Raw genomic sequence first — 24,501 nt, forward strand, 5'->3', positions numbered from 1 at the left:
CTAGTACATTATAGTGATTGTAGCAACAAACTGACAACATCTATACAAGCATACAACAGCCTGTGCCCACTCAAAAGCATAAAAAAGTTATTTAGGTTAAGATAGCCTACATAATTCCTCAACAACAGGAGAAGACCATAGAAAGTGTAAAAAAAGGCAATGAATACTCACCCTCTGATTCTGTTTTGAGCAGGCTCTTATCGCTTCATGGTAGCACAGCACACAGGAAAAATAACTGTAGTGCAATGGTGATATGCAAATTAATGGATCACGCTGAATACAAGGACATTTATTATTCATAAATTACTCATGTTTATGCAAATTAGGGTACGCTGCCCTACGCAAATAAGAGGTTGGTAATTTATTCTGTCTTGCTTCATACGCTTTAGTGGCGTTTTAAAAAGGCAAAAATTAACTAACTGTTATTCATTTAAAAAAAAAGTAAATTGTCATCAACATACATTTTTATTAAAAGCTTTTATTTGTGTGTAAAAATAATTCATTTTAAAAGGTTCAAACATCTAAAAAAAAATCGTAGGATAAATTAAACCTTAATAATGTAATACATATTAATTATACAAAATAAAAGCTGGGTTAAAAAAATACTACTTGATGGAACCACCTTTCCAACATAGGGGAATGGGTGTTTTTATACAGTCTATGGTTATGACAAACACTTGGCGCCCCCATGTGGTCATCTGAGAGAGCGTCTCTGTGTTCTACATGTCCCGGTACGATTGTGCTGAAATAATGAAGTTATATTTACACTACAAAATGGACCAGTCTCTAAAAATCGACAACACGCATTAGTCCATATGGATGTTAGGCTTGAAAACCGTCACAGATATTCTCAAAACATTATCAACCTCTTTTTCAAATTTATTAAGAATTTAAAGTCCCAGAATCCAGTGGCCAGTGTTTTCATAGCCTCCTTCATTTGCCACAAGTGAAGGTACAGTGACCGTGTGTAAATCACCGTAGGCTCAGCTGTGACCACTGTCGGTTCGAGTTTCGGAATGCTAAGTTAGATCATTCTTGAGTCACTTTAGTCGCTAGACTGGTTAGATTGTTGATCGATCGGACGCACTGTCGCACTTGTGTCCTCAGTTTGGTCGCTTTATGGATTTTCTGAACACTAATTGAGCTGAAACATCCCTCGTAACGTTACTCTCGGGTTTATAAACAGTGTTCGAATTGGGGGAAGGGGCATAAAAATTAAGGGGGAAAAATGATTCTAATAAACACCTTTATAAATCAGTGACATGTATGGAATGAATGAAAATGGCTGTAACTGGGTGTGATTCGCCTCTTGGGCAGTATGACGCTCTGTCTGTGTATCAAGGATGGTTGTACAAAATGTTATATGGTTTTAATATAATTTATGGTTTTGATCCCCTTCAGAATTTTTGGAGGGGCCACTGTCCTGCTGAGGGTAGCTCCAAAACACCCCACTGGAAGTTTCTAGTAACGTTGGTCGTCAAGCCCCTGATTAGCTGGCTCAGGTGTGTTTAATTAGGGTTGGAGCTAAACTCAACTGAACTTGAAACCCCTGGGGCATCAAGTGAAATAATTGCTATATCTTGTTTATTTGAACCATAGACTAAAAACAGGGTTGATGTGGATATTTTAAACAAACTGTCAAAAGAGTCGATTCACATAAATGAGTCAGATTCGTGTGAGTGAGGAACACAATCGACATCATCCAAAGGCGACTAAAAGGAGGCGTGATTCGTACGCGACGCGTCTCGCGCATGTCTACTGTTGAACCAAGGCAGAAGGTTTAAAGAAAGATTAATAGCTCAACCGTTCAAAACCATTTGATACACAGACGGAGCCTAACTGTGTGCCAAAGAGGGGTGAGACTGAAATATAATTTTGATGAGATCTGAAAACGTTGCTTTAGTTAGTTAGTTAGTTAGCTGTCTCGGTAACGCACTACAATAACTTGAATGTGAGTAAGTTAGTAGAAATATACGTGTACTCGTCTGCTACCTACTGGACTTCTGCACGAGAGCTAAATGCACGTATCTGGTGTGTAATCCTAGTTGTATTCTTCTATCCACAGCCTTGCATTCAACATGTATCACAACAGCTCTCAGAAGAAATTCTGGACTTACGAGAAAGAGGAAAACCTGGATAAATTAAGACTAGAAGCTAATCGGAAGTTTTGTTTAAAAGGCATGTCCAGTGGTAAGGTAAGTGACACCTGCAGGGATTCTCTATACGTATTTATTTTACATGCTAGTCTACAAAATATCTATCTATCTATCTATCTATCTATCTATCTATCTATCTATCTATCTATCTATCTATCTATCTATCTATCTATCTATCTATCTATCTATCTATCTAAATGTACAGTAATCCAGTTATTTATAGTGTTAACAGCATAAACATCAATCACACTTTGACTTTGTTCTGTTTTTCAGCCTGGAATAAATGAATCCATGTTTCTTGATGAACAAGAAGAGAAAGTGCTTTTCAGACACTATGAAAATAGACTGCTAGACTTCTGCGCTATGTTCAAACCTGCGATGCCTAAAACTGTTGTGGTAATAATGAATATCACTCTATTATAAGATAAAGGCGGGATCATAGCGTGCCGTTCTGGCTCTTTGTATTTTAAAACCTGTATATGAATTTCAGGGCACAGCCTGCATGTATTTTCGAAGATTCTATTTGAACAACTCTTTAATGGAGTATCACCCTCGGACAATAATGTAAGTGTATTGAGTTGAATGAGATGTACAATCATGAGTTATTATAGTTGACCTTCAAGTCCTACTTTTGCAGGTTGACCTGTGCGTATCTCTCGTGTAAAGTGGATGAGTTTAATGTGTCCTGCACTCAGTTTGTGGGGAACCTTCAGGAGAGCCCTGCAGGACAGGAGAGGGCTCTAGAACAGATTCTGGAGTATGAGCTGCTGCTCATCCAGCAGCTCAGTTTTCACCTGGTTGTTCACAATCCTTATCGGCCCTTGGAGGGCTTTCTAATTGACCTGAAGGTGAGGCTAAAGTCTGGTTGTAGATAGTCCCACCCCAAATGCACGTTCTTGGTTGAACCAATCTTATAATGTCGGGCTGCACTTTTAAAAAGGTTGCTAAACAGATTACTTAAGTGCATTTTTCTCTATTCTCAGACCAGATACCCATTGTTAGAAAACCCAGAGATGCTGAGAAAAAGTGCAGAAGACTTTCTCCATAGAGCAGCAATGACGGATGCCGGGCTCCTCTTCTCTCCGTCTCAGATCGGCCTCACTGCCGTCCTCAACAGTGCTGCACGTGCTGGCCTCAAGATGGAGGCGTAGGTTCCTCCTTCAGCATTCCGAGATTCTAGCAGTTGAGATGGTAGGACATTAAAAAGTATTTTCTTTGACATTTACAGATATTTGACCGAATGCATGGGGCTAAAGGAGGATAAAGAGACCCTCTCAAAGATGTATGAGTCAATGAGACGTAAGTATTCCTCTTGTCTTTTTTTTAACTGTTAAAATGTCACTAGATAAGAGATGAATAAAAGCCGAACACTTCTGCATAACCACCATAAAAGGTAATAGTAAAAATACTAATGTTACTGTTTCACTGTTTTTTATTAAACAAATACAGCCTTGGTGAGTGAATTCTTTCAAAAATATAGAGAAAACTTACAAACGTAGTGTACTATATATCCATACATCAGAAGTTTTGATTTGTTCTGTGTTGTGCAGAATAGTAACTTATTGGACAAACCAGTTATTTGGATGCTTGCTGTGTTAAGGATACAATGTCATCAAATATTATTATTTACCTGTTATTGGTGCATTTAGGATATAAATGTGCAACGTGGACCATAATATTGTGTCTGTTTTTCGTTATAGGAATAACTATCCTTATTAAAGCATATGAGCTTCCCAGAGCTGAGGAGGTCAATACCTGCAAACAGAAACTGGAAAGGATTCATGCTGAATTTGCCACAAACTTGTGAGTATTTGCTGGAAAATATAAAATCAATGCTACAACCCTTACAGTTTTAATCAGATCAGTCTGTTTAAAAAGCACACAAAACGAATCATACTAAGAGTCTTATTCAGCCAGGTTAGTATTTTTTTTTGTTTTGTATCTAAGATGCAAAAGTTGTTGGTTTTTGAGTATAAAATAGAAAAATAAAAATGCGTGAGCTACCTGAAACACAAAAGGTAAATCTGCATCATACTTTTCATAGATTTGCTGGGTCATAAAATGTAGCTAAATGTACCACAGTGAACAATGCGAGCTGTTTCAAGTCAGGTGTAGTGAATATACACCTTCTTCCACTAGCATTGATATATCACCATGTTTTTAGGAAATGACACAACGGTTAATCCAGACTTGTACTATGGTAATCACTGAGTACAATGATATATATCATAGTACTATGGTATTGCCATTTCTTTTCGTGTAATGGTACATTCGCAATACAGAAGTCAGAGAGTACAGGATAATGCATCTACTTGTCAAATTGACCAAAGGGCATTATAAAAACATAAACTGGAGATAAGTTTTGAGGTTTTACATAATTCGATAAGTAATAATACACCTCAAGAAACAGCCAAATTAACTGAGTTTGACAAACACAAACAGGCTGATATAATATGAGATAGTTTTCGAATCCATAGGTGTTGATGGTTGACTCCTTTATGATGTGAAATAAACCAGGAAGCCCATCAGCTGCTTGCCCCATTCTGAGGAAAAGTTTTAAAATTAAAATGAGCTGGAGTTTGTTGTCATTGTAGGTTAGGTGGAAGAACAGGGGGAAGGTTATTAAAAGTGGACGCATGCACCGGCCTTGTGTAATCTATCCTCCAAAATTGAATCGGTCTCACTGATCAGCTCATGTATCACACACAAACACTGGTTTGGAGATAAAAGCCAGGATCCAGCATCTTTTCAAGCGAAGCAGCTCAGAAGGTAAGATAGGAATCTTTAGATCTAAGCCTACCTGCATCTGAAACCGCAGTTGGAAATTGAGTGTAGAAGGTTTCTTAAGGCTTGCATCATAAGTGCATCTCGCTTCCCTGATGGACAAGAGCAATGCAGTGCAGTTCTTGCTTGCTACAGATGCCAGTCAGTCTAGGGCTCACGGCTCCCAGCTCCCAAGTTGATTTTGCAGACGTCTCCATGAGGGGTTAAATCAACAGGCATTTCAGATTTACGCTCCGTTTTGGTTATTCTGTTGAAGATTTTCAGTGTAGGAAAATCCAATAGGTAATTTCTTGGGAAATAACATCTCTTCGCATCTCTTTGATGGCTCAATTATGAATCTGTTGGTTTGAGAGATTGAGATCGGCAGTGTGTTGCCCAACTAGAGTTCGAGCATTCACCTTATTCCGAGTCTTGCTGTCTTTGCTATCAATGTTTTCTTTCAGAGGATCTGGATAGTGGTTGCTACAGCCATAAAGGTACATTCAGTTCTGCAAAATAAAGACAAAATTAGGCATGGTGAAGTTTTGAGGGAGTTTTGAGGGATTGATGATAAGATCAACTTGATCTTCACAGTGTGTGCATAGAATTTCTTCTAGTTCACAACGGTTATAAAAGTCTGTGAGTATTTCTGTTAATACTACAGTTAAAGAGCAAATTGACAGATGAAAACTACATACGATTACGAACAAACTACATACGATTGTGTAGAAATATCGTAAGAGTTATGAGCTACGATGTTGCACAAGTTTGCATGATTACATGTGTGTGAAAGTGATGGGTCACTAAAGACAGTTACTAAATGAATGCAGTCTTCTGACGATGACAGTTTATGGTTCTTATGTTTTCCTCTGTCCATGTCCTTCAGGAAAAGAAAACATGGATATGAAGATGATGATCACGTCGTGAAAAGGCAGATGGTTGCTGAGGAAGTAAGTTTATTTGAGGATTATTTGTTCCTCCGATGCACATCTTCTGGCTACCGCTTGATGCTTATGGATTTTCTGTTTTGCAGGAGTGGACTGATGAGGATTTGGATGCATTGTGATGATGAAATAGTTTTTAAATTGGCAACATCCTCGACAGTTATTTCATTAACAGTTTTGAGTTATTCCTTTTGCCATCACTGACAGAGGATGCAATTGTCAAACTAGATTTGTAAATATTTCAGCAAAAGTGTTCTGTAAAAATAAAAAAATATTTTTTTTATTGTTCACAATTATTGGGTTACTTTATTAACACAATATTACCAAGAGCATAGTGCATTTACAGTACTGTTCAAAAGCTTGGGGTCAGTATTTAATGTTTTTTAAAGAAATAAAAGCTTTTCAGCAAGGAAGCGTTACATTGATCAAAAGTGACAGTAAAGACATTTATGCTTCAAAAGTATCAAAATAAAAAAGTATCATTAGGATCCACATAACTGTTTTCAGCTGATAATAATAAAAAAAAATTTTCAACAAATCTGCATATTAAAATGATTTCAAAAGGCTCACGTGACACTGAAGACAGGAGGAATGGCTGCTGAAAATTCAGCTTTGTCAACACAAGAATAAATTACATTTTAAAATCCACTGGATGAGCAAGAATTGCCTGAAATTTCAATTACTGCTGTAACATTTGTACTTTTTTCAGCCTTATAAGTTTTCTGGGGTTTGCTCAATTGATACATCACAAATGCTGTTGATAACCATAACAATGGTCCTTTATTCAAAACCAAGAACAGAATACAGACAAAAACTCTGAAGTCTTATTTTCAAAAGCCATTTGCATGAGCTGATCTGAGACAGTCAGTACTTTATAAAACATTTTTGATAAGTGCATGCGTTCCCGATACAATTTGTACTAAATTTTACTGCTGTAAACTTTTTTCCTGAGAATGTGTCTGGCTTTGAATGTGTCTCAGGGAAGACTGAACCGATCAAACATGTACAATATGGAAAACAAATCAGGTTACCTCAAATTATATACTCATGAATCCAGCAAAAGAATTTATTGTTCTGATATAAAATAATCATACTCTCTGAGGATGATAAAAAAACAAACTCCAGTCTACAGCACAATTCAAACTAAATGGAACAGTAAAAAGGAAAAAAAAGAACACTAGGCTGAGCACATTTTGCATATTCATAGCCATGTAAATCAGTAACAAATTACAGTATAAAAAGCATTTTAGCTCATAATCCAGTTATAGAGGAAAATCGTTGTAGCCTTGTGTCAGTTCCGTTTCAGATGAAGAGATACACTTTTGCAACCTGTATTTAAAAACATCATTCAGTTGACTTGATGGGTCATTCGTTTGACCCGTCTGTTAGACTGATATGTACCCAAGATACCGAGAGCAGTCGAACCTAACGAACTGGTCGTGTGATTAAAAAGTCATTGGTGAACGGACTTGTTTTGCAGCTGTAGTTTGCATAGTTCTCGTGGCACAGACAATGAGGCGGAGGAAACGGGATGATGGAAATACGTGGAGGGTGGGAGCTGGAATGGGGATGAGCGTGGAACATGCTGGGATCCCATTGGCTACTCCATGGAGATGGAGACAAACTGACAGACAAAATGACGGAGGTGGAACTACCTGGTGATGTTGGATATGGAATATTGCTCCTGTTTCTGCTGGAGGAGCTCAGCGATGGCCAGCAGCTTTTTCAGCACGTGCTGTGAAGAAAGGAAAAAGCCAACAAGCAATGATTGCATTAAAATCTTTATCTGCTGGGTTAAAAAAATGGCACAGTGAAGCCAAAGGAAATGCATTTAGTTTTCTTAAGATCACAACTTGTGTCTTGTGATGCTGACAGACACTTTCTGGTCTCTGGTGGCCTTTTCATTAATGTTTACTGAGCTTCAATGATACATAAAAACAGCTAGATGAGAACAACAGAACTGAAAAGATTCAACACCATCTTAAAAATGCCGCGCACATGAACTACAGGCCTCAGTAAACTTCCAAGGGAGCCTCAAGATCACTTTAAATGGTATAAAGTAAGATTAAACCATTTAAAGTAATGTTTTGAATAATGTTTTAAAGCTTTGATCTGAAAAAGTAATGTAAATTAATGCAATGCCATGCATTTTTATAACAAATACAGATTTTATAGGTATGCCCAAGCTCTTAAATATTTAATTGGGTTGAAATTGTTGAAATAATCTTTGTGGGTTTCTACAGACAAGGACTTATAAATAAAAGTTGTAATTATTAATGTAATATATTTGCATATATTGCAATTTCAACTTGTGAAATAAAACAATTTCAGTTAAAAATCAATATTATTTGACAAGTAGTTGTGTTATAAGCATGATGATAACCAGTCAGTATATACATTCATGTCAGGGTCATTTGATGACCGGCTGACTGCACATTATGTTTAATTTATGCCCTAGCTTTACTTATCATAAGAGAGACACATACCTGCTGTACTCCTCTCTCATTGCTGAGGGTGCGAAGTTCATCAGAATGAGTAGCACAGATCTCATGCAGGGCAGCAAGGTCACGGGACAAATCAGTCCTAAAGTGCTCAGTAGATTCCGGGAGATCAGGAACATTCTGGAGAAACAGTACAGAGAGAATGTTATAGGAAAGCTACTTCACACAGAGCTCACAAACTGAGCCGCAGACAACCCATGCTGCTTTAAAAATGGATATAGGGCAGTTTACCCCCAGCTCATCCAGAAACATGATCATCCTTTCTTTGTTGTTCTTGATGAAAGGATTCACCCCCTCCATGTAAGGCTCCTGCAACACAAACACATCACCACAAATGCATCTCAACATTAGCATTCACGGGACTCTTTGACCTATTCAGCTTCACTTATTTTCTAGCAGTGTGAAAATCCAAACACCTTAGCACCAAATTCCACCAGATTGGCCAAGTTCTGCACAGACTTTGCTACCAGGGTGAGCGTTCGACCTGCTGTGGAGGATGGAGGGTCTGCAAAGACAAGACACATTTTCAGGATTGCTGATATCATACTTAACAAGTTGGGGTACCAATGTTCATTTCGTTTTGTACACCTTTTTTGGACATGACTTTACACATAAAAAGTCCTTAAAGGGGTCATATGATGCGATTAAAAATTTTCCTTTCTTTTTAGAGTGTTACAAGCTCTTGGTGCATAAAGAAGTTCTATAAAGTTGCAAAGACTAAAGTCTCAAATCCAAAGAGGTATTCTTTATAAAAGTTAAGAGTCAACCACGCCCTCCTAAAACAATTTGTTCTAACTCGCCTCCACACGTCTACATCACTATGTGGGAAGATTTGCATAACGCTACCAAATCTTCACGCAAACAAATGCAGCATAACTTTTATTCTCGCTGTTGCCGCCACCGCTGCCATGTTGTGGAGACGCTGTGTGTTTCATTGTGAAAGCGAAACTACTTTGTTTGGCCTTCCAACAGAGGACACAACTAGAAATCAGTGGTTAAGTTGTTTTTACCTTGAGGCATTCAGCCAATCACAACGTACGGTATAGCTGGCCAATTAGAGCAATCTTGCTTTTCAGACCTATGAACTTTGCAAAAATCAATGTCTTTCAGAAAGGTGGGGCATAGAGGAGCAACAATAATGTACATTATGTGGGGAAAAAAAAAGTTTTTGAAACTTAAACCGCATTAAATGCATTGCATTACACCAAATACACAAAAATAATTTTCTTTTCAGCAGCGTCATATGACCCCTTTAAAATTCAGTCTTTTTTTGTCATATCACATTAATTTGGGTTTGCTAATGTAGTATGTTGTTCATTAGCTTAACTAAATAGTCTATGAAGTCTAACGGTAACTAAAACTGACAATATATTTGTGGAAACTGGGCAACATCATTTTTTTTTTAAAACCTTTGCTGTATAGAAAAAGAAAAAAGCTACTGACCCCAGACTTTTGAACCAAAAAATTCTCAAAAATGTAAACATCTATTAATTTGAACACTTCAAAACAACTTCATATATACTTAAATATTTATATATATATATAGAGATAGAGAGATAGATAGATAGATAGATAGATAGATAGATAGATAGATATTGTTGCTTCTAAATGTAAAATGTGTAATAAATCCATTTTCCTATAAAAATACTAAAGTCTGTTTGAAAGCAGCAGCTTGCTATGCACTCACCAGCAATGATGTTGAACATTCTGGGGTTGAGAATGGCAGGGCAGATGAGCCTCAGGAAGACAAAACCACTGGAGGACAGAGGCAAACACATTTTGACCCTTTTTTCAAGATGTTCCTTTGTAAACGATCAAATGTAGCTTGATAATGTGTTACCTCACAACTCGGGTTCTCATTGTAGTGTTGGTAGGCCATTTCTCTTGCACAGACTTCTGTAGACAGCCATAGATGTACCTTAGGGTCCTTTGACGGGGAGAAAAAAGACAACTATGAATACGGAGGCTGTATAAACAGCATTTTACCATAAAAAAGTATATAATCAATTTAGTATGACATAATAAGGATGCACTGAAATAAAAAATCTGGTCAATATGATAAGCAAATAATTATTTTCTTGTTATGCCTGACCAATAAAAACACGCGTTAAAAATTTATTTTGTAAAAAAAAAAAAATTAAATAAGCATGTTATATTCAAGCATATTGAATTATATTATAGTGCATTTTTTTACGTGTCAGTAAAGACATTTATAATGCTACAAAAAATTATAATTTTAATAAATACAGTCCTATTGAACTTTCTATTCATCAAGGAATTTTAAAAAATGCATCACAGTTTCAACAATAATATTAAGCAGCAGTTTTTAAAATTGATAGTAAAAATAAATGTTTCCTGAGCAGCAAATCAACACATTAGAATGATTTCTGAAGGATCACTAATAATGAAATAAAGAGAAATAATGCTGAAAATTCAGCTTTTGCCATCACAGGAATAAATCACATTTTAAAATATAATAAAACAGAAAACATGTATTTTTATTTGCAATATTATTTCACAAAATTAAAGTTTTTACTGTATTTTTTATCAAATAGATTGCTCCTTAGAGATCATAATAGACTACTTTTAAAACACAAAAAAAATCTCTCCAATCCTAAAAGTTTTACTAGTAGTGTTTATTACATAAGAACATTTTCGGTTAAAGAATTAATATTCTTGCATTGTCCATTTAAATGAGTAATTCAAAATCTAAATTAAATATATAATCTTGACCTAGAAATATTCAATATTTGGCAAATAAAATATAATTTAATTTAAAAAAAAAAATTTTTTTGCATCCCTACCCTACATAGAAATTATTTTAATGAAACTTGATGCCATGGGAAATAGTACAGTACCACATTTATAACTTTGTATTACAAGGCAGTAATGCTGATAGGACAAAGCACTGTGGTGTGGTATCATGCTTACGGGGGCAAGATTTCAGCAGCCATAAATATCTTCTCCACCAGCTCAGACAGGATGTTGAGTAAATGAGCTAGATTCAGGTTAACATCCTCATTCTTCTCCAGTTTAGACGGGTTCAGCTATGGAGGAAGACCAGAAAACACTTCACATGAGGGAAAGGGTTTCTGACTGCTAGTTTAATTTATTCACTATTCAACAGAAACCCAACAAAAGCCGATTTGCCCAAGGCTTTTGAGAGAACATGTTGATGGATTTGGCTCAGAAAACACTGAACACAACCAGACCGTTCTCATCCCAAGGTGTCATATACTGACACTCTTGACATTTCGTCAACATCCTACGCACATGGCACCCTCTAGCGTCAATATTAGAAGCAGATAAAAATGGGCCAGAAGGCGCCTCCTAGCGGTCTAACCCTAACCCTAACCCTAACCTTAACCCATAATCTGTGTCTCATATTGACGCTAGAGGGTGCCATATGCGTAGGATGTTGACGAAATGTCAAGAGTGTCAGTATATGACGCCTTGGGATGAGAATGCGTTAACACAACACATCAGAACAAGGAGATGAGGACTTCTACAGATCTGAGGCACAATGGAGCATGATGTTAACAGAGGGACATGATCATTGTGTTTAGTTCCATTACTTCACAGGACTGCTTGCTCTCCATGATCTTCAGTATGGTGTCTTTGAGGGCGTGGTGGACGAAAGGAGTGGCTGTGGCCTTCATGTACTGCTCCATCAAAGTACTGGCCAGAGTAGTTGCACGGAACAGTGTCGTGGCTTCATCTGCAACACCAAAACAAAAAATTACATTGTAGGGATGTTCACGATGAACAATGGCAAATTAAAAAAAAAGGTGCACAATCCTTTTTTATAGCAATGAATTAACGTTACACTAGTCATTCCTTTTATACTGAACATTCTAAACCTTTTAAAATTCTGTAGAAAATGTATAATGACTGTATCATGAATTAAGAGGAAAATACTTAAATTGTTCATTTAAATATATACAATTACATTATAATTACACCACTATTCAAAAGATTCTGGTCAGTAATCGTTTTTTAATGATTTTTAATGGAGGCTATCCGAGGCTGCATTTATGAGATCAAAAATAGTCCAAATGTTATATTGTGAAATATGATTACAATTTAAATTAATTTATTTGAAAGGTAGAATATTTTAAAATGTAGTTTATTCCTGTTATTTCCTTTAATATATGCTGATTTGCTGCTCAAGAAACATTTCTTAATATTCTAGTGGAAACCACGATAATATATTTTTCAAGATTCTGAATATTAATTAGGCCATGCTAATGTTGCTTCATAACCTTCCTGCATAGTCAAGTCACGATCTAATTAATATTCATGAGTCAAAGTTTTACCATCATTGAAAAATTCATCCACATACCATCAGCACTCCTAATAGTGGGATCGTGACAGCTCTTCTCTGAACACACTGCACATTTTCAATGTGTCTGATTGCTCAGTCTATTACATAAACAATTGTTCATTGTCTGAAAAGTGGATCTGTATAAAATGCACAAATAAAACTGTCAAAGCTTTGTTATGCGGCTGAAAGATGATGAACAAGCCTGAGGAAAGCTGCCTAGCCTCAGTGCAGCTGTGACATCTGTTTGTTGTTGAATACCGAACTGTGAATATTACAAAGAGAGAGCCCTACCCTCCATATTAATTTCTTTGTCATTCAACGTCCTCAGTAACGGAGCTTCGACTCGCTCGTGTCTTAAGATACGGAGCAGGATGCTGGCCAGCAGGGTGCGGTCCTGCCCACACACGTGAGCCAACGCATAGATCACGTGATAGTCTCTCTGCAGGATGAGCTGGGGATGGACAGTGAGAGAATGTCAGCAAAAGATACTTTTATCATGAGGTTAAGTGATAGTAATAGTTCAAACCTAAAATCCTTTAATATCAGATCATATCTTCAACTACAAGGCTACATCCCCTTCTGTGCAAAGTGTAGAAAATGACCATGTGTATGCACACCTCTTTGAATTCACTGTACTCTTCCTCAGGCATGATCTTCTCCATGGAGTATCGCACTCTTACTCGGAGTGAGCCTGGCTCAATTCCCTTCAGCGGCACATAGGAGCTCAAAGGAAACCACTCATCGATCATCTGGCCCCTCTGCAGTTTGCTCAGCTGGCAACGCATGAACACTGAGACAATATAGAAGAGAAACTAATTAGAGAGGAGCAGAAGGCCTGCTTTGCTGCATCTAGTACCAGCAGAGGGCGCACTTTTGCAAGGAAAAGCAACACGGGATGCTAAACGAATTAATGTTGCTGCAGAAATTGAAATTGAGCTCTATGGTAATCAATAGTCAATTACCACAGACAAAAACTTATACAAACTGATGAAAAAAATAAATCTCAAATCAAGTTGCATTAACATTTCAAATAAATAGTGCCAAGCACAAATCATAATTATATTCAATAAACTACTGCTCTAGGTTTGGGGTCAGAACTTTTTATTAATTTAGAAATTAATACTTCTATTCAGCAAGGATGCATCTTCGTTTCAGATTTCCCAAAAAAATGCATAATGGTTTCAACAAAAAATATTTAGCAAATATAATAATATTAATAAATGTTAATAATAAAAGCACCAAATCAGCATATTAGAATGACTTCTGAAGGATCATGTGACAGTGAAGACAAAAAAATTCAGCTGTCATCACAGGAATAAACTGCATAAAAAAATAGAATCTATAAACACACACACACACACACATATATATATTTTTTTTGCCCCACCTGCCACACAAAAGTCTTACTGGATAGATTTTTATTTTGTACGTTTTATTTTTGTGTGGTTAACACCAAGACTTGTTAACTTGTTTGCAGTCAGACAATCATCCTTATATTCAAAAACAATAACAACAAAAATCTAGTCAGTATCTCATCGCAGTATCTCAAATTGTTTGCAGAGTGTTAATTTTTGGACCCAGTGTGAGGTATTCTCGAAATACATTTAATACAATAATTAATTATATGGAAATCAAGAGGCAATGATACTCACAGATGTCACTTTCTTTGCTCTTCTTGGACTTGTTGCTTAAGCTTATTTCAAATCTGTTGATTTCACTCGACAAGTCACTGTGAGAGAAGAACAGTCATCAGAACCTTAATCGAGCATCACTTTCAAAACCTCCAAATGAGTCTTTAGAATCACAATGAACTCACTCAAAGATGAACTCCTCGGTGAACACAGGGTTCTGTCCCTCTCTAGGATGAGTCTTGGCCACCTGCACACTGTTCAACGAGATGGTGCAGTAGGGGTTGGTGAAGTGTTTGATGGGAAGTTTGTGGGCCTCCTCCACATACAGGACTAAACTGCTAACCTAAGGTAAGAGAATGACATGTAAACGTTAGATTTGTCTGTGCTCCGTTATGAATAAGTGATGAGATGTCAGAGGCAGATGACATGTGGAGCTCTTTTCTAAAAATATGCCTGTGGTAATGAAGATGATGATGTTCTTTTTAGATTTAGCCGAAACTGCGTGACTGGGATCAGGTGCTCTGAAAGCGGTTTTCATCATCCTGCTCACCAGCATCCAGACAGCTCAGCTGTGTACCCTTCTGACAGCACATTCAGAGTCATCCGAACACCTTAACTCATGATTACGGGAACGGAAGCTGGCATTTAATGAAAACTGTGAGACTTCTCTCTTACCTGACGCAAACGCTTGCTGAATGTGATCTGCAAGGGTTTCCTAAGGTTACTGCAGAACGTCTGCAAGCATTTCATCCAGTCCTGTGAATGCAGGACACAAGGTTTGTTTAATGACTTTGTTATTTAACACTTTTACACAGACTTGGTTCAGACATGCAGTAAAACTCAGCAGTAACAATTATGTGGCATTTGTCAAATCTGTTTAGTGTGTAGTGTCTTATTTTCTTTTTAATTTGGGGTACATTTGAAATTAAGATTATTATTATTATTTTAGAAACTAATACCTTTATTAAGATAGGATGTGTTCAATTGATCAAAAGTGTCAGTAAGGACTTTTATACTGTTACAAAATTGTTATTTCAAATAATTGTTGTTCTTCTGAACTTTCTATTCATAAAAGAAGCCTGAAAAAAAATGTAGCATGGTTTCCACAAATATTAAACAGCACAACTGTTTTCAACATCGTTAATAATAAGAAATCTTTCTAATGCACCAAAAATTAGAATGATTTGTAAACTATCATGAAATACTAAAGTAATGGCTGCTGAGAATTTGCCATCACAGGAATTAATTACATTTTAAAATATATTCAAATTGAAAATCTTTTGTAAAATAAAAAAATATTTGACTGTCTTTACTGTATTTAATGTAGCCCAAGCGAACTTTTACTTTTAATAGATTTGTACATTTTTCAAATTAGTATATATGGATGGATGGATGGATGGATAGAGATAGAGAGAGAGAGAGAGAGAGATATGTAGTACCTGTGCCAGTTCAGGTGTCTCCCCAGCAAAGTAGAAAATGTACTGCTCCTCGCTAAAGTGCTGAATCACAATCTGGAAACAGTTTGGCCTGGACAAAAAAACAGCATCAACATGAAACAAGTACATCAATATTGCTCCTCGGTAAACTGGCCCCAAACACTGTGGACACTTAAGCTATACTTAAATGTTTGAATCTTAGAAACGTCTTTCAAAATATGCATGCAAAATATCATACCAAGCGCATCTGCAAACAAACAAAGATCAGATTTAAAGACACCAGGGACTTGAGTTGCATTACAATTGCATACCTGCCAAACAGACTGTCGTGGACACCGTACACAGAGCAAACGCTCAGATCGATTAGTCCTTTGGGTTTGGTGGCTCGTTTCTCACTCTCAAAGTAAATGAGCTGAGCGTCGTTGCCCTCCAGGATGAAGTACAAATGCTTCCAGCGCTTACCCTTACCTGTGGAAGTACAAGTGAAAATGTTAGCAAGATGCTTCAGACACATTAATCTACTTGAACAGTTCTGTGTAAAAATTCTGTTTAAAGCAGCCAAACCATGGGAGAACATCTAATTTATGTCATGAATTTAAAAGTCAAGTAAATTAATTATTGCACAAGGAGCCTGTATAATAAAATATTATACTACACATAAAACCAGCTGAATACGAAATACAGCAACAGCTTAACGGGTTAGTTCACCCAATAATCAAAATTATGTTATAAATAACTCACCCACATGTCGTTCCAGACCCGTGAGACCTCAGTTTATCTTGGGAACACAGTTTAAGATATTTTAGATTTAGTCCGAGAGCTCTCAGTCCCTCCATTGAAACTGTGTGCACGGTCAACTGTCCATGTCCAGAAAGGTAAGAAAAACATCATCAAAGTAGTCCATGTGACATCAGAGGGACAGTTAGAATTTTTTGAAGCATAGAAAATACATTTTGGTCCAAATATAGCAAAAATCAAGACTTTATTCAGCATTGTCTTCTCTTCCGTGTCTGTTGTGAGAGAGAGTCCAAAACAAAGCAGTTTGTGATATCCGGTTCGCGAACGAATCACTCGATGTAACTGTGAAGAGAACAACTGAACTACTGCGTGAAGCAGACTGACACACAGAGACTGTGTCTGACACACGTCTGAACCGAACTGATTCTTTTGGTGATTGATTCGGAACTGATTCTGTGCTAGTGTACTTGTGATCCGAAAACCGATGCAACCGGTTCTTGACTCGTGAACGAGTCAGTCTTTTGTTCATTATCTGGCTCGGCTCATCTTCAGTTCTCTCTTCACAGTAGTTCAGTCAGTGTACTGTTTGAGTAAATGAATTACTCCGGGATATTGGTTTGTTTGAACTCAGAGGGAGTGTCAGCCACATTTAAAAAGTTAACAGCTTAAGTCATTTGCGGATTAATGCTTATTGGAGACGCGAACCGTTTAAAACGATTCAGTTCGATTTGGTGAACTGGTTCAAAAAGATCCGGTTACATCGAATGATACGTTCGCGAACCGGATATCACAAACTGCTTTGTTTTGAACTCTCTCACAAAAGACACGGAAGAGAAGACAATGCTGAATTAAGTCTTGATTTTTGGACCAAAATGTATTTTCTATGCTTCAAAAAATTCTAACTGACCCTCTGATGTCATGTGGACTACTTTGATGATGTTTTTCTTACCTTTCTGGACATGGACAGTATACCGTACACACAGCTTCAATGGAGGGACTGAGAGCTCTCGGACTAAATCTAAAATATCTTAAACTGTGTTCCCAAGATGAACAGAGGTCTTATGGGTTTGGAACGACATGAGGGTGAGTTATTAATGACATAATTTTGATTATTGGGTGAACTAACCCTTTAATGTCAACAAGAAACAACAGATTTCAATTTGATTCACAAGCTCTTGATTTGAGTCAAATTTTTATTAGAATTATTTAAATATTGAGTCAGTTGGTTATTTATCAGGTTCAGTATGTGTCAATTTTTTTAAGGGGAAAAGTCCATCAAGTTCATAGACACTGAATGACTTTTCTGAGCGAATTTAACTGTTTTATCGCCCTTTTTCTGCAGAAAAAAAAAACTGACTGATTAAATGAGACATGATGCATTTCTGTAATTTGTACTGTATCTTTTAACATATTTCATAATGTTAATTCTTGTTTATTTGGTACTGTAACTAGTAGATCTGTCATGCCACGTTAAGTACCAAAAAAACATTAATTGTTACAAATTTCCTGATAAAGCTGGCATAATTTGAAAGCCAAGACTTTGTTTTATATCACAACTAACAGCACAAAAGCTTATAGTGACTGTTGGATGACACGCATCCTGCAGTTCATGTTTCGTGAAGTTCTGTTCATGCATCAACTGAAAACAGCAAGAGACTAAAAGATTTCTGGATTGAAATTGACAATGGATTAAAACAACCAAGCCCGAATCAGAACTCTATAAAAATAAACGTGGCAATGCACAAAGAGGTGTATATCGACTAAAATACTTACGAAACAAACAGATACTCACTACCTCATTTATTCTTATCATCAATTGTTAAGAGGAAATTGAATTTGTACATGGAGAGCCTGTATAATGCAGCCAGGATTTGAGACATGAAGATTTTAGCACACATTAAACCCCCTGAATATTAAATACAAACAGCTGAATACTAACCAGACAAGATGTCAGAACTAATTCAGATTCATAGCCTTTGATCAGTGAGCACACCCCACAGAGCGCCGAATCTCTTATTAAGCAAAGTCACTGTCAATGAACAGGACAGCTGTGTTCAGGTAAAAGCTTTGCTGTTTGTTCTGTGTAGCTGATCCTGAGCTGACTGTGATGAGTCTTCCTGTGCGTTTCACAGGTGATCAAAGACTGTCATGGTTTGACAAAACCACACTCACATGGGGCTTATGTGCTACAAATTACCCACATCCTCTCGTCCCACTGAGAATGACTGAGCACTGAATTCAAATGTAACAAATGTGTGTCAAAGAGCCTGATAACAAGTAAAAAGTCATTAAAGTAGCCTACAGTACCTTTGTTGAAGAGAAGATATCCTTTCTTGACAATGTTTTTGTAGAAAGCATCTTTTGTTTTCCGTCGAATAGTGTTATAGATTTCTCTGCCGTCGACAAAGTCAGAGAGGACTTGCTCTTTTTGCTAGATGGCAAAAAGGACACAGTATTATGCTTATTATTGAGACTATCTTCAGCGATATCTAATATATCTGAGTTTATTGGTATGAGCTTTCATTTACCTGAACCGAGACAGGATCTTTTAGAGTGTAGCCCTCCACGATCTGCTCTTTTCGGTAACGTTCGATAATATCATCAACACTGCCAGGAAAAGCATTGTTTAATTAGAGACCAGCTAAATGTAAAGCTGAGTGGCTTTTATTACTATGTGAAAAATTACATAGTGTTACATTTTAATTAAATCAGCTCTGCAGCATAATATATGGGACCGGGTTTAATTTCTAAAATGCTTTGTTCAGCATCAGGCAGCAAAAATATTTGGACAGGCATATTTTTAGAGTATATGACTGAAATCTGTTTAGTTATTATAAGTGTGAGTATAAATGGGGTTTGCATGCAAATTAATGGAAAAAATTTTTTGTGCATGTATAAATTATTCACCTATCTATGTAATAATCAAACACTTAAGTTAGAGGTGTTCTTTTGTATACAGTTTTGGAGCAAGTTTTTAATCTTTGCAACCAAATCATTAATATCATAATTGTAAAAAAAAATTAAAATCCTTTTTTAGCGATCATTGTGCAATATGCAAACACTGCCATTTCCTGATGATGGAATCCAACATGGTGCCCTCTGCTAACTGCTTTGCGTGGTATTGCTATGTTTTTGGTTGGATATTGCCATTATGTATGTGCACACATTCTGTTACTATTGTTGGTGAGCTCACCAGGAAAAATCCCAGACAACTATGTTGTCATGGCAGTGAATTATTGTATTGTATTATAAGATGGGAAGGCAAATAGGTGTTTCAGAGCAGGATATGAGGTATGAGGTTCTGTTTTCAGGCAGACCCCACAGGATGCTTTCAAGTATTGGCACTTTAAAGCATTAGTCTGCAGTCCTACCTGTCATAGTACCGCCCTCCCATCATGTACTGGTTGTTGGGAGTGGGGCTAATCTTGAACCTTTGGATGTTCTCATTGGTACGAAAGAAGAGGGAGTAGTCGCCCGGTGTGTTGTCTGATGGCCTGACCAGAAAGCTGCAGACCTGACCAACTGAACAGAGAAGCAGCATATTAGAGGTGTTTTAAAACAGATTTAATTGGAAGTTTAAATAATGCCAGCTTCTGTTATCCTCTAATCTAATAGTTATCTTTAATGAATTTCCCCTTTAATGTTTGGGGGAAAAAAAGTATTAAGAGTGTGTAATCTAAGCTAATAAAGCCAAGTACGGGTCAAAAATTACTACAATTACTACAAATTATGCATATAATGCCTTATAATGAAGCCTTTAATGCATTCATAAATCAAAAGTGCAAAAGTCTGTTCCTGCCACAAAACAATTCTATAACTTCAGTGGGTTTGGAATGACATGAAGGAGTAAATGCACTGATAGGCAGACAGTTATTTTGGCTAATAACAGACAAAAGACTAGCGTATGATAAATGGACATTCACTTTGGCATTTGCTAAAGAAAGATTAACTTTAATTAAGATTAAAGATTAACTTTAAGTGAGTGTTAGATAAAGGCAAAGGTAATCTAAATATAGAGAACAAACATGTATAATTAAATATCCAATATCAACCGAACACTTTTTTTTTTATTTATTTTTTTTATTGAATATTGGCAAATAATTACAGAAGCCAGTTTCTGCCACAGAATAAAACAGGATAAAAAAAAGGTAATTGGAAGTTTGACTCTCACAGACTTTTTTCCTCACATCTCTGAATTTATATCACGCAACTTTAAGTTCACATTGCAAAATTGCGAGATATAATCTCAGAATTGTGAGATATAACTTTAAAATCTGTAGTAAATGCGATATGTAGTTTTGCAATTGCAAGAAATAAAAGTCAGATTGGCGAGATAACATCGGAAAAAAAAATTTGTGAGACGTAAAACCAGAATTGCGAAGAAACACACATTTAAAAATAATCATACATTTTTCTTTAGGAGGAAACTATTACTTTAATAAAGTTAAAATATGTTAGTGAAATTCATTGCTGTCTGGTTGCAGCACATCATCTGATATCACAGATATTTTTTTATAATGTTTATTACACAAACATGTAACAGCCAGTGGTTTGTGTCACACTCATGTACCTGTCATTAGCAGGTTGTATGCTTCTTGTTTACTGATCTTCCTGTGGTACCAGCTATGAAGATAAAAAAGGAAAAACAAGAGGAAACAGGAAATGAGACACAAGCAAGCAGGGCAGAGAGGGCAGCACCCCAGGCCCTGTGAGTCAGAGCAGCCTACTACGGTCACAAACCGGCCTCTATCAAAGCTGCTCTCTAATCAAATCAACAGCCTGAGGCTCAAACACTCAGATTCATACACATAAGTGCAATATTTTCCCCTGATTCTGCAGGTTTCTTCTGCTATTGTACAATGAACTAAAATTAACTGGGCATAAGAGATATACATGTGAAACTACAAGTGGGTCACAGAGAAAATTCTCACTTCATGATTTTGGTCAATTTGGATACGATTATTAGTATTAGACAAAGAGGACAAGCTTTTGCTGGTTAACATGGACAGTTCACAATTAATGGTAGATGTTGTAAAACACCATTCTGAGGGCAAAAAGCATGTTTCTCTATTGACAGTTATTCAAAAGTAAACATATATTCGGACCAAAAAAAAAAAAAAATAGGCAAAATATACAATCACAATAAATTATTATTATTTTTTTTTAAGTAAATGTTTCGCCAGTTCCCATTTTTAGAGGGCTATTATAAGGGCAGAACAGGTTTGCGCGATAGTCCCGTAGGCAGTGTGCCAATTACATTTTGGGTGTCCCGAGTGTCCCGAGTTCCCAGCTCGTGGACTTTTCCCGATCCTGCCACCCCCACCCCGCTTCGCTTCCTGTCAAAACTTACTGTCCTATCAAATTAAAGGTAAAAATGGCAAAAAAAAAAACACACACACATATATATATATATATACTTACATTTTTCCCTCATGGGGATCCTCTTCTCGTCCCTGACAATAAATTCAAATCAATCTATTAATCAATGTGTGAATCGACAGGAAGTTTACTGGAATCTTTTGTAAGGAGCTTTCGAAAAACAAAAGCTCAGAGACACTTACCACCTCCTCCACAAGATCATCCACGATAAGGCCCTGTTCTTCTGTCCGAACATTGGTTACCCACATCCAACCATCATCCAGTTCATTGTGAACGATAAAAATGTCTCCTTTGAGAAAACTTGAGACAGACAATAAAGTTTATGATTATATAGAAGAGAAAAAACTGAACGATAGAATGAAATGATCGCATACAGATCAACAAACTGTTTAAGATTATAAAGACTATAAAAAGCTTGTTATTTTTCAGATCAGCTTTTTGAAAAAGCTTCTGCATTTTGAATGTAACAGGAATAATAATTGTGAAATGTTTCTAAAATTTCTCAAATAATGAAGTTACTAGAGGGTTCCTGTAAGAGGTAATACTTAATGATATTTTGAAATTGCTTTTTCAGAATTATAAGGCAGCTTGAAATGTTTACATTTAGGGAGGGGACTTAGTCCGATACACAGGATTTTTCCAGCTTTTATTGCAATCTAAATTGCTTACTTTTTGTAACTTTCTCTAATAGCCACTGAACACCATAGAGGAAGAAGTTTATTTCAACCAGCTACTCAGGCGAATCATCTCATCCCTGGTCCAGGAGAACCCCAGCTCTACACATTTTTGATGTCTCCCTTATTTAACAGCTAATTTCTGTCAGCAGCCCATTACTAGAGGCTCCTTCACTGCATCCAAGTCTGCCAGCTTCACTTCTATTAAGTATATGGAATGAGTAACCACGTCCAAATACTCATTAAAATAGCATGCAAAAATACTGAAAATGACTTTCATCTGATATTTTAAAGTGTAATGCACACTTTAATATTGCATGAGGCCAAAGGAAAGTCTTCTTATACATAAATGGTTGGAAACAGCATCATTTGTCATTTTTAGACCCGCACTTAGACTCATTAGCTTAGATTACACTTTTAATACTTTTTTTCCCAAACCTTAAAGGGGAAATCATTAAAGATAAGTATTAGATTAGAGGATAACAGAAGCTGGCATTATTCCTAATATTAATTACAATAATTTTAAATGTTAACACAGACTTTGTATTGTATCACAGAGGTTGCATTATTTAATTTATTCTGCAACTACAATTGCAAACAATATGGTTGAGATTCATGCTTGGATTTACTATATTTTGTGACCTCAAACATGCAGAAGATAGTCTGAATCCTGAAATGCGAGAGAGAGTTTTTATACCTGATTTCATCAGTTTCTGGCACTTTGGTGTATGGAAGTATGGCCCTCACTCGCTGCCTGTCCTCTACTGGCTGTAAGGAGAATGTAATGTTAAAGCAGCACCACAAGGGGCCACAGCACATACTACCACTATGATGATCAGCACTGACAGATTAACAAAACGTAATCGTGTTTCTGGATGCACAACCTCAGATATAGCAACAAATAACGAAAAGCACATTAGAAGTTCTGATCGTACCTCTGGGGGAGCCACTGGAGATGACAGTTTTTCACCTTTCAGTAGGCAAGACACATAGCTGTAGTAACCAATGAGGTCTGACAGGGACGAGAAGCGCCGTCCACCGATGTAGTAATCTCCACACATTGCAATGATCCTGAACACACACACAAAGCAGAAACGGTTTTGCCTTTCCGCAAATACAAATACAACAGGAGCACATAAGCACTTGTAGTGGTTGTAAAACAAGTTTTGCATGTTCACTGAAATGTAAGAGCTTTAGTCAACTGCAACAAAGACAATGTGCCTCTCAAGAATTTGCCATGGAGAATTAAAATTGATATATTACTGGAAGAGTTGTTTGTTTGCTTATTGTTTGTGTCATTATGAGCTGCACAAGTTGGTTCATTATAGATGAAAAATGGCTTGAACTGTAACCTTTGCTATAAATACCTTAAGTATACAGAGTTTAAATGTGATCTGTCTATATTTTACTTCTGCTCTAGCTTGTGTACTAATCTTGCCTATGCTTGGAACTTGGCATTGAGCACTGTTAAAAATGGTCGCCTCTTATGATTATTTGCTTGCAATGTCCCTCATTTGTAATTAGTTTGGATTAAAGTGTCTGCTTGATGTTTAAACATACCTCACCATTTAAAAGTTTGGGGCATTAAGACATTAATACTTTTATTCAGCAAATATGTATTAAATGAGTAAAAGGGACAATAAAGATGTCTTCAATGTAAAAAAAAAAAAAAAAATCGGGGGAAGTCGTGGCCTTATGGTTAGAGAGTCGGACTCCCAATCGAAAGGTTGTGAGTTCGAGTCCCGGGCCGGCAGGAATTGTGGGTGGGGGGAGAGCATGTACAGTTCTCTCTCCACCTTCAATACCACGACTTAGGTGCCCTTGAGCAAGGCATCGAACCCCCAACTGCTCCCCGGGCGCCGCAGCATAAATGGCTGCCCACTGCTCCGGGTGTGTGCTCACAGTGTGTGTGTGTGTGTTCACTGCTCTGTGTGTGTGCATTTCGGATGGGTTAA

The 24,501-nt window shown here is 36.8% G+C and overlaps 2 protein-coding genes across 4 annotated transcripts in view; one reads left to right on the forward strand and one right to left on the reverse strand.

The window, feature by feature from the left end:
* Positions 1–1,470: 1,470 nt before the first annotated feature.
* Positions 1,471–6,156, forward strand: LOC132139075 (cyclin-H-like). The gene is made up of 10 exons (XM_059547726.1): positions 1,471–1,856; positions 2,066–2,195; positions 2,430–2,552; positions 2,647–2,720; positions 2,794–3,004; positions 3,140–3,303; positions 3,385–3,455; positions 3,857–3,959; positions 5,806–5,869; positions 5,953–6,156. Exons 2-10 carry the CDS (start codon positions 2,079–2,081, stop codon positions 5,983–5,985), a joined length of 960 nt encoding a protein of 319 aa, XP_059403709.1. The 5' UTR covers positions 1,471–1,856; positions 2,066–2,078; the 3' UTR covers positions 5,986–6,156.
* LOC132139039 (ras GTPase-activating protein 1-like) overlaps positions 4,452–24,501 on the reverse strand; it is a 35,376-nt gene continuing 15,326 nt past the window's right edge. Inside the window, exons 3-27 of one of the 3 annotated variants that reach the window (XM_059547722.1) lie at positions 23,482–23,617; positions 23,244–23,314; positions 22,055–22,172; positions 21,915–21,946; positions 21,064–21,116; positions 19,865–20,015; positions 19,022–19,100; positions 18,801–18,924; positions 16,067–16,223; positions 15,759–15,846; positions 14,995–15,075; positions 14,505–14,662; positions 14,341–14,417; positions 13,306–13,478; positions 12,980–13,139; positions 11,940–12,082; positions 11,296–11,411; positions 10,205–10,291; positions 10,052–10,119; positions 8,781–8,869; positions 8,596–8,673; positions 8,350–8,484; positions 7,519–7,598; positions 5,700–5,799; positions 4,452–5,428 (exon numbers count right to left, since the gene is read on the reverse strand). In XM_059547722.1, coding sequence (XP_059403705.1) covers positions 5,736–5,799; positions 7,519–7,598; positions 8,350–8,484; positions 8,596–8,673; positions 8,781–8,869; positions 10,052–10,119; positions 10,205–10,291; positions 11,296–11,411; positions 11,940–12,082; positions 12,980–13,139; positions 13,306–13,478; positions 14,341–14,417; positions 14,505–14,662; positions 14,995–15,075; positions 15,759–15,846; positions 16,067–16,223; positions 18,801–18,924; positions 19,022–19,100; positions 19,865–20,015; positions 21,064–21,116; positions 21,915–21,946; positions 22,055–22,172; positions 23,244–23,314; positions 23,482–23,617 — 2,518 coding nt within the window. In that variant the 3' untranslated portion in view covers positions 4,452–5,428; positions 5,700–5,735. Of the gene's footprint in view, positions 5,429–5,699; positions 5,800–6,800; positions 7,599–8,349; positions 8,485–8,595; positions 8,674–8,780; positions 8,870–10,051; positions 10,120–10,204; positions 10,292–11,295; positions 11,412–11,939; positions 12,083–12,979; positions 13,140–13,305; positions 13,479–14,340; positions 14,418–14,504; positions 14,663–14,994; positions 15,076–15,758; positions 15,847–16,066; positions 16,224–18,800; positions 18,925–19,021; positions 19,101–19,864; positions 20,016–21,063; positions 21,117–21,914; positions 21,947–22,054; positions 22,173–23,243; positions 23,315–23,481; positions 23,618–24,501 lie in introns of those variants that run through there. The other 2 variants (XM_059547724.1, XM_059547725.1) reach the window with 2 other exon arrangements.

Source organism: Carassius carassius, chromosome 4 (genome assembly GCF_963082965.1).
Source record: "Carassius carassius chromosome 4, fCarCar2.1, whole genome shotgun sequence".
NCBI lineage: Eukaryota > Metazoa > Chordata > Actinopteri > Cypriniformes > Cyprinidae > Carassius > Carassius carassius.

Bases quoted from the DNA above. Each gene is read 5' to 3' on its own strand.
- LOC132139075 (XM_059547726.1), top strand. From the start codon at position 2,079: ATGTATCACAACAGCTCTCAGAAGAAATTCTGGACTTACGAGAAAGAG. The intron at 2,721-2,793 runs GTAAGTGTATTG...CTACTTTTGCAG, and splicing joins TATCACCCTCGGACAATAAT to GTTGACCTGTGCGTATCTCT. The intron at 3,304-3,384 runs GTAGGTTCCTCC...TGACATTTACAG, and splicing joins GCTGGCCTCAAGATGGAGGC to ATATTTGACCGAATGCATGG.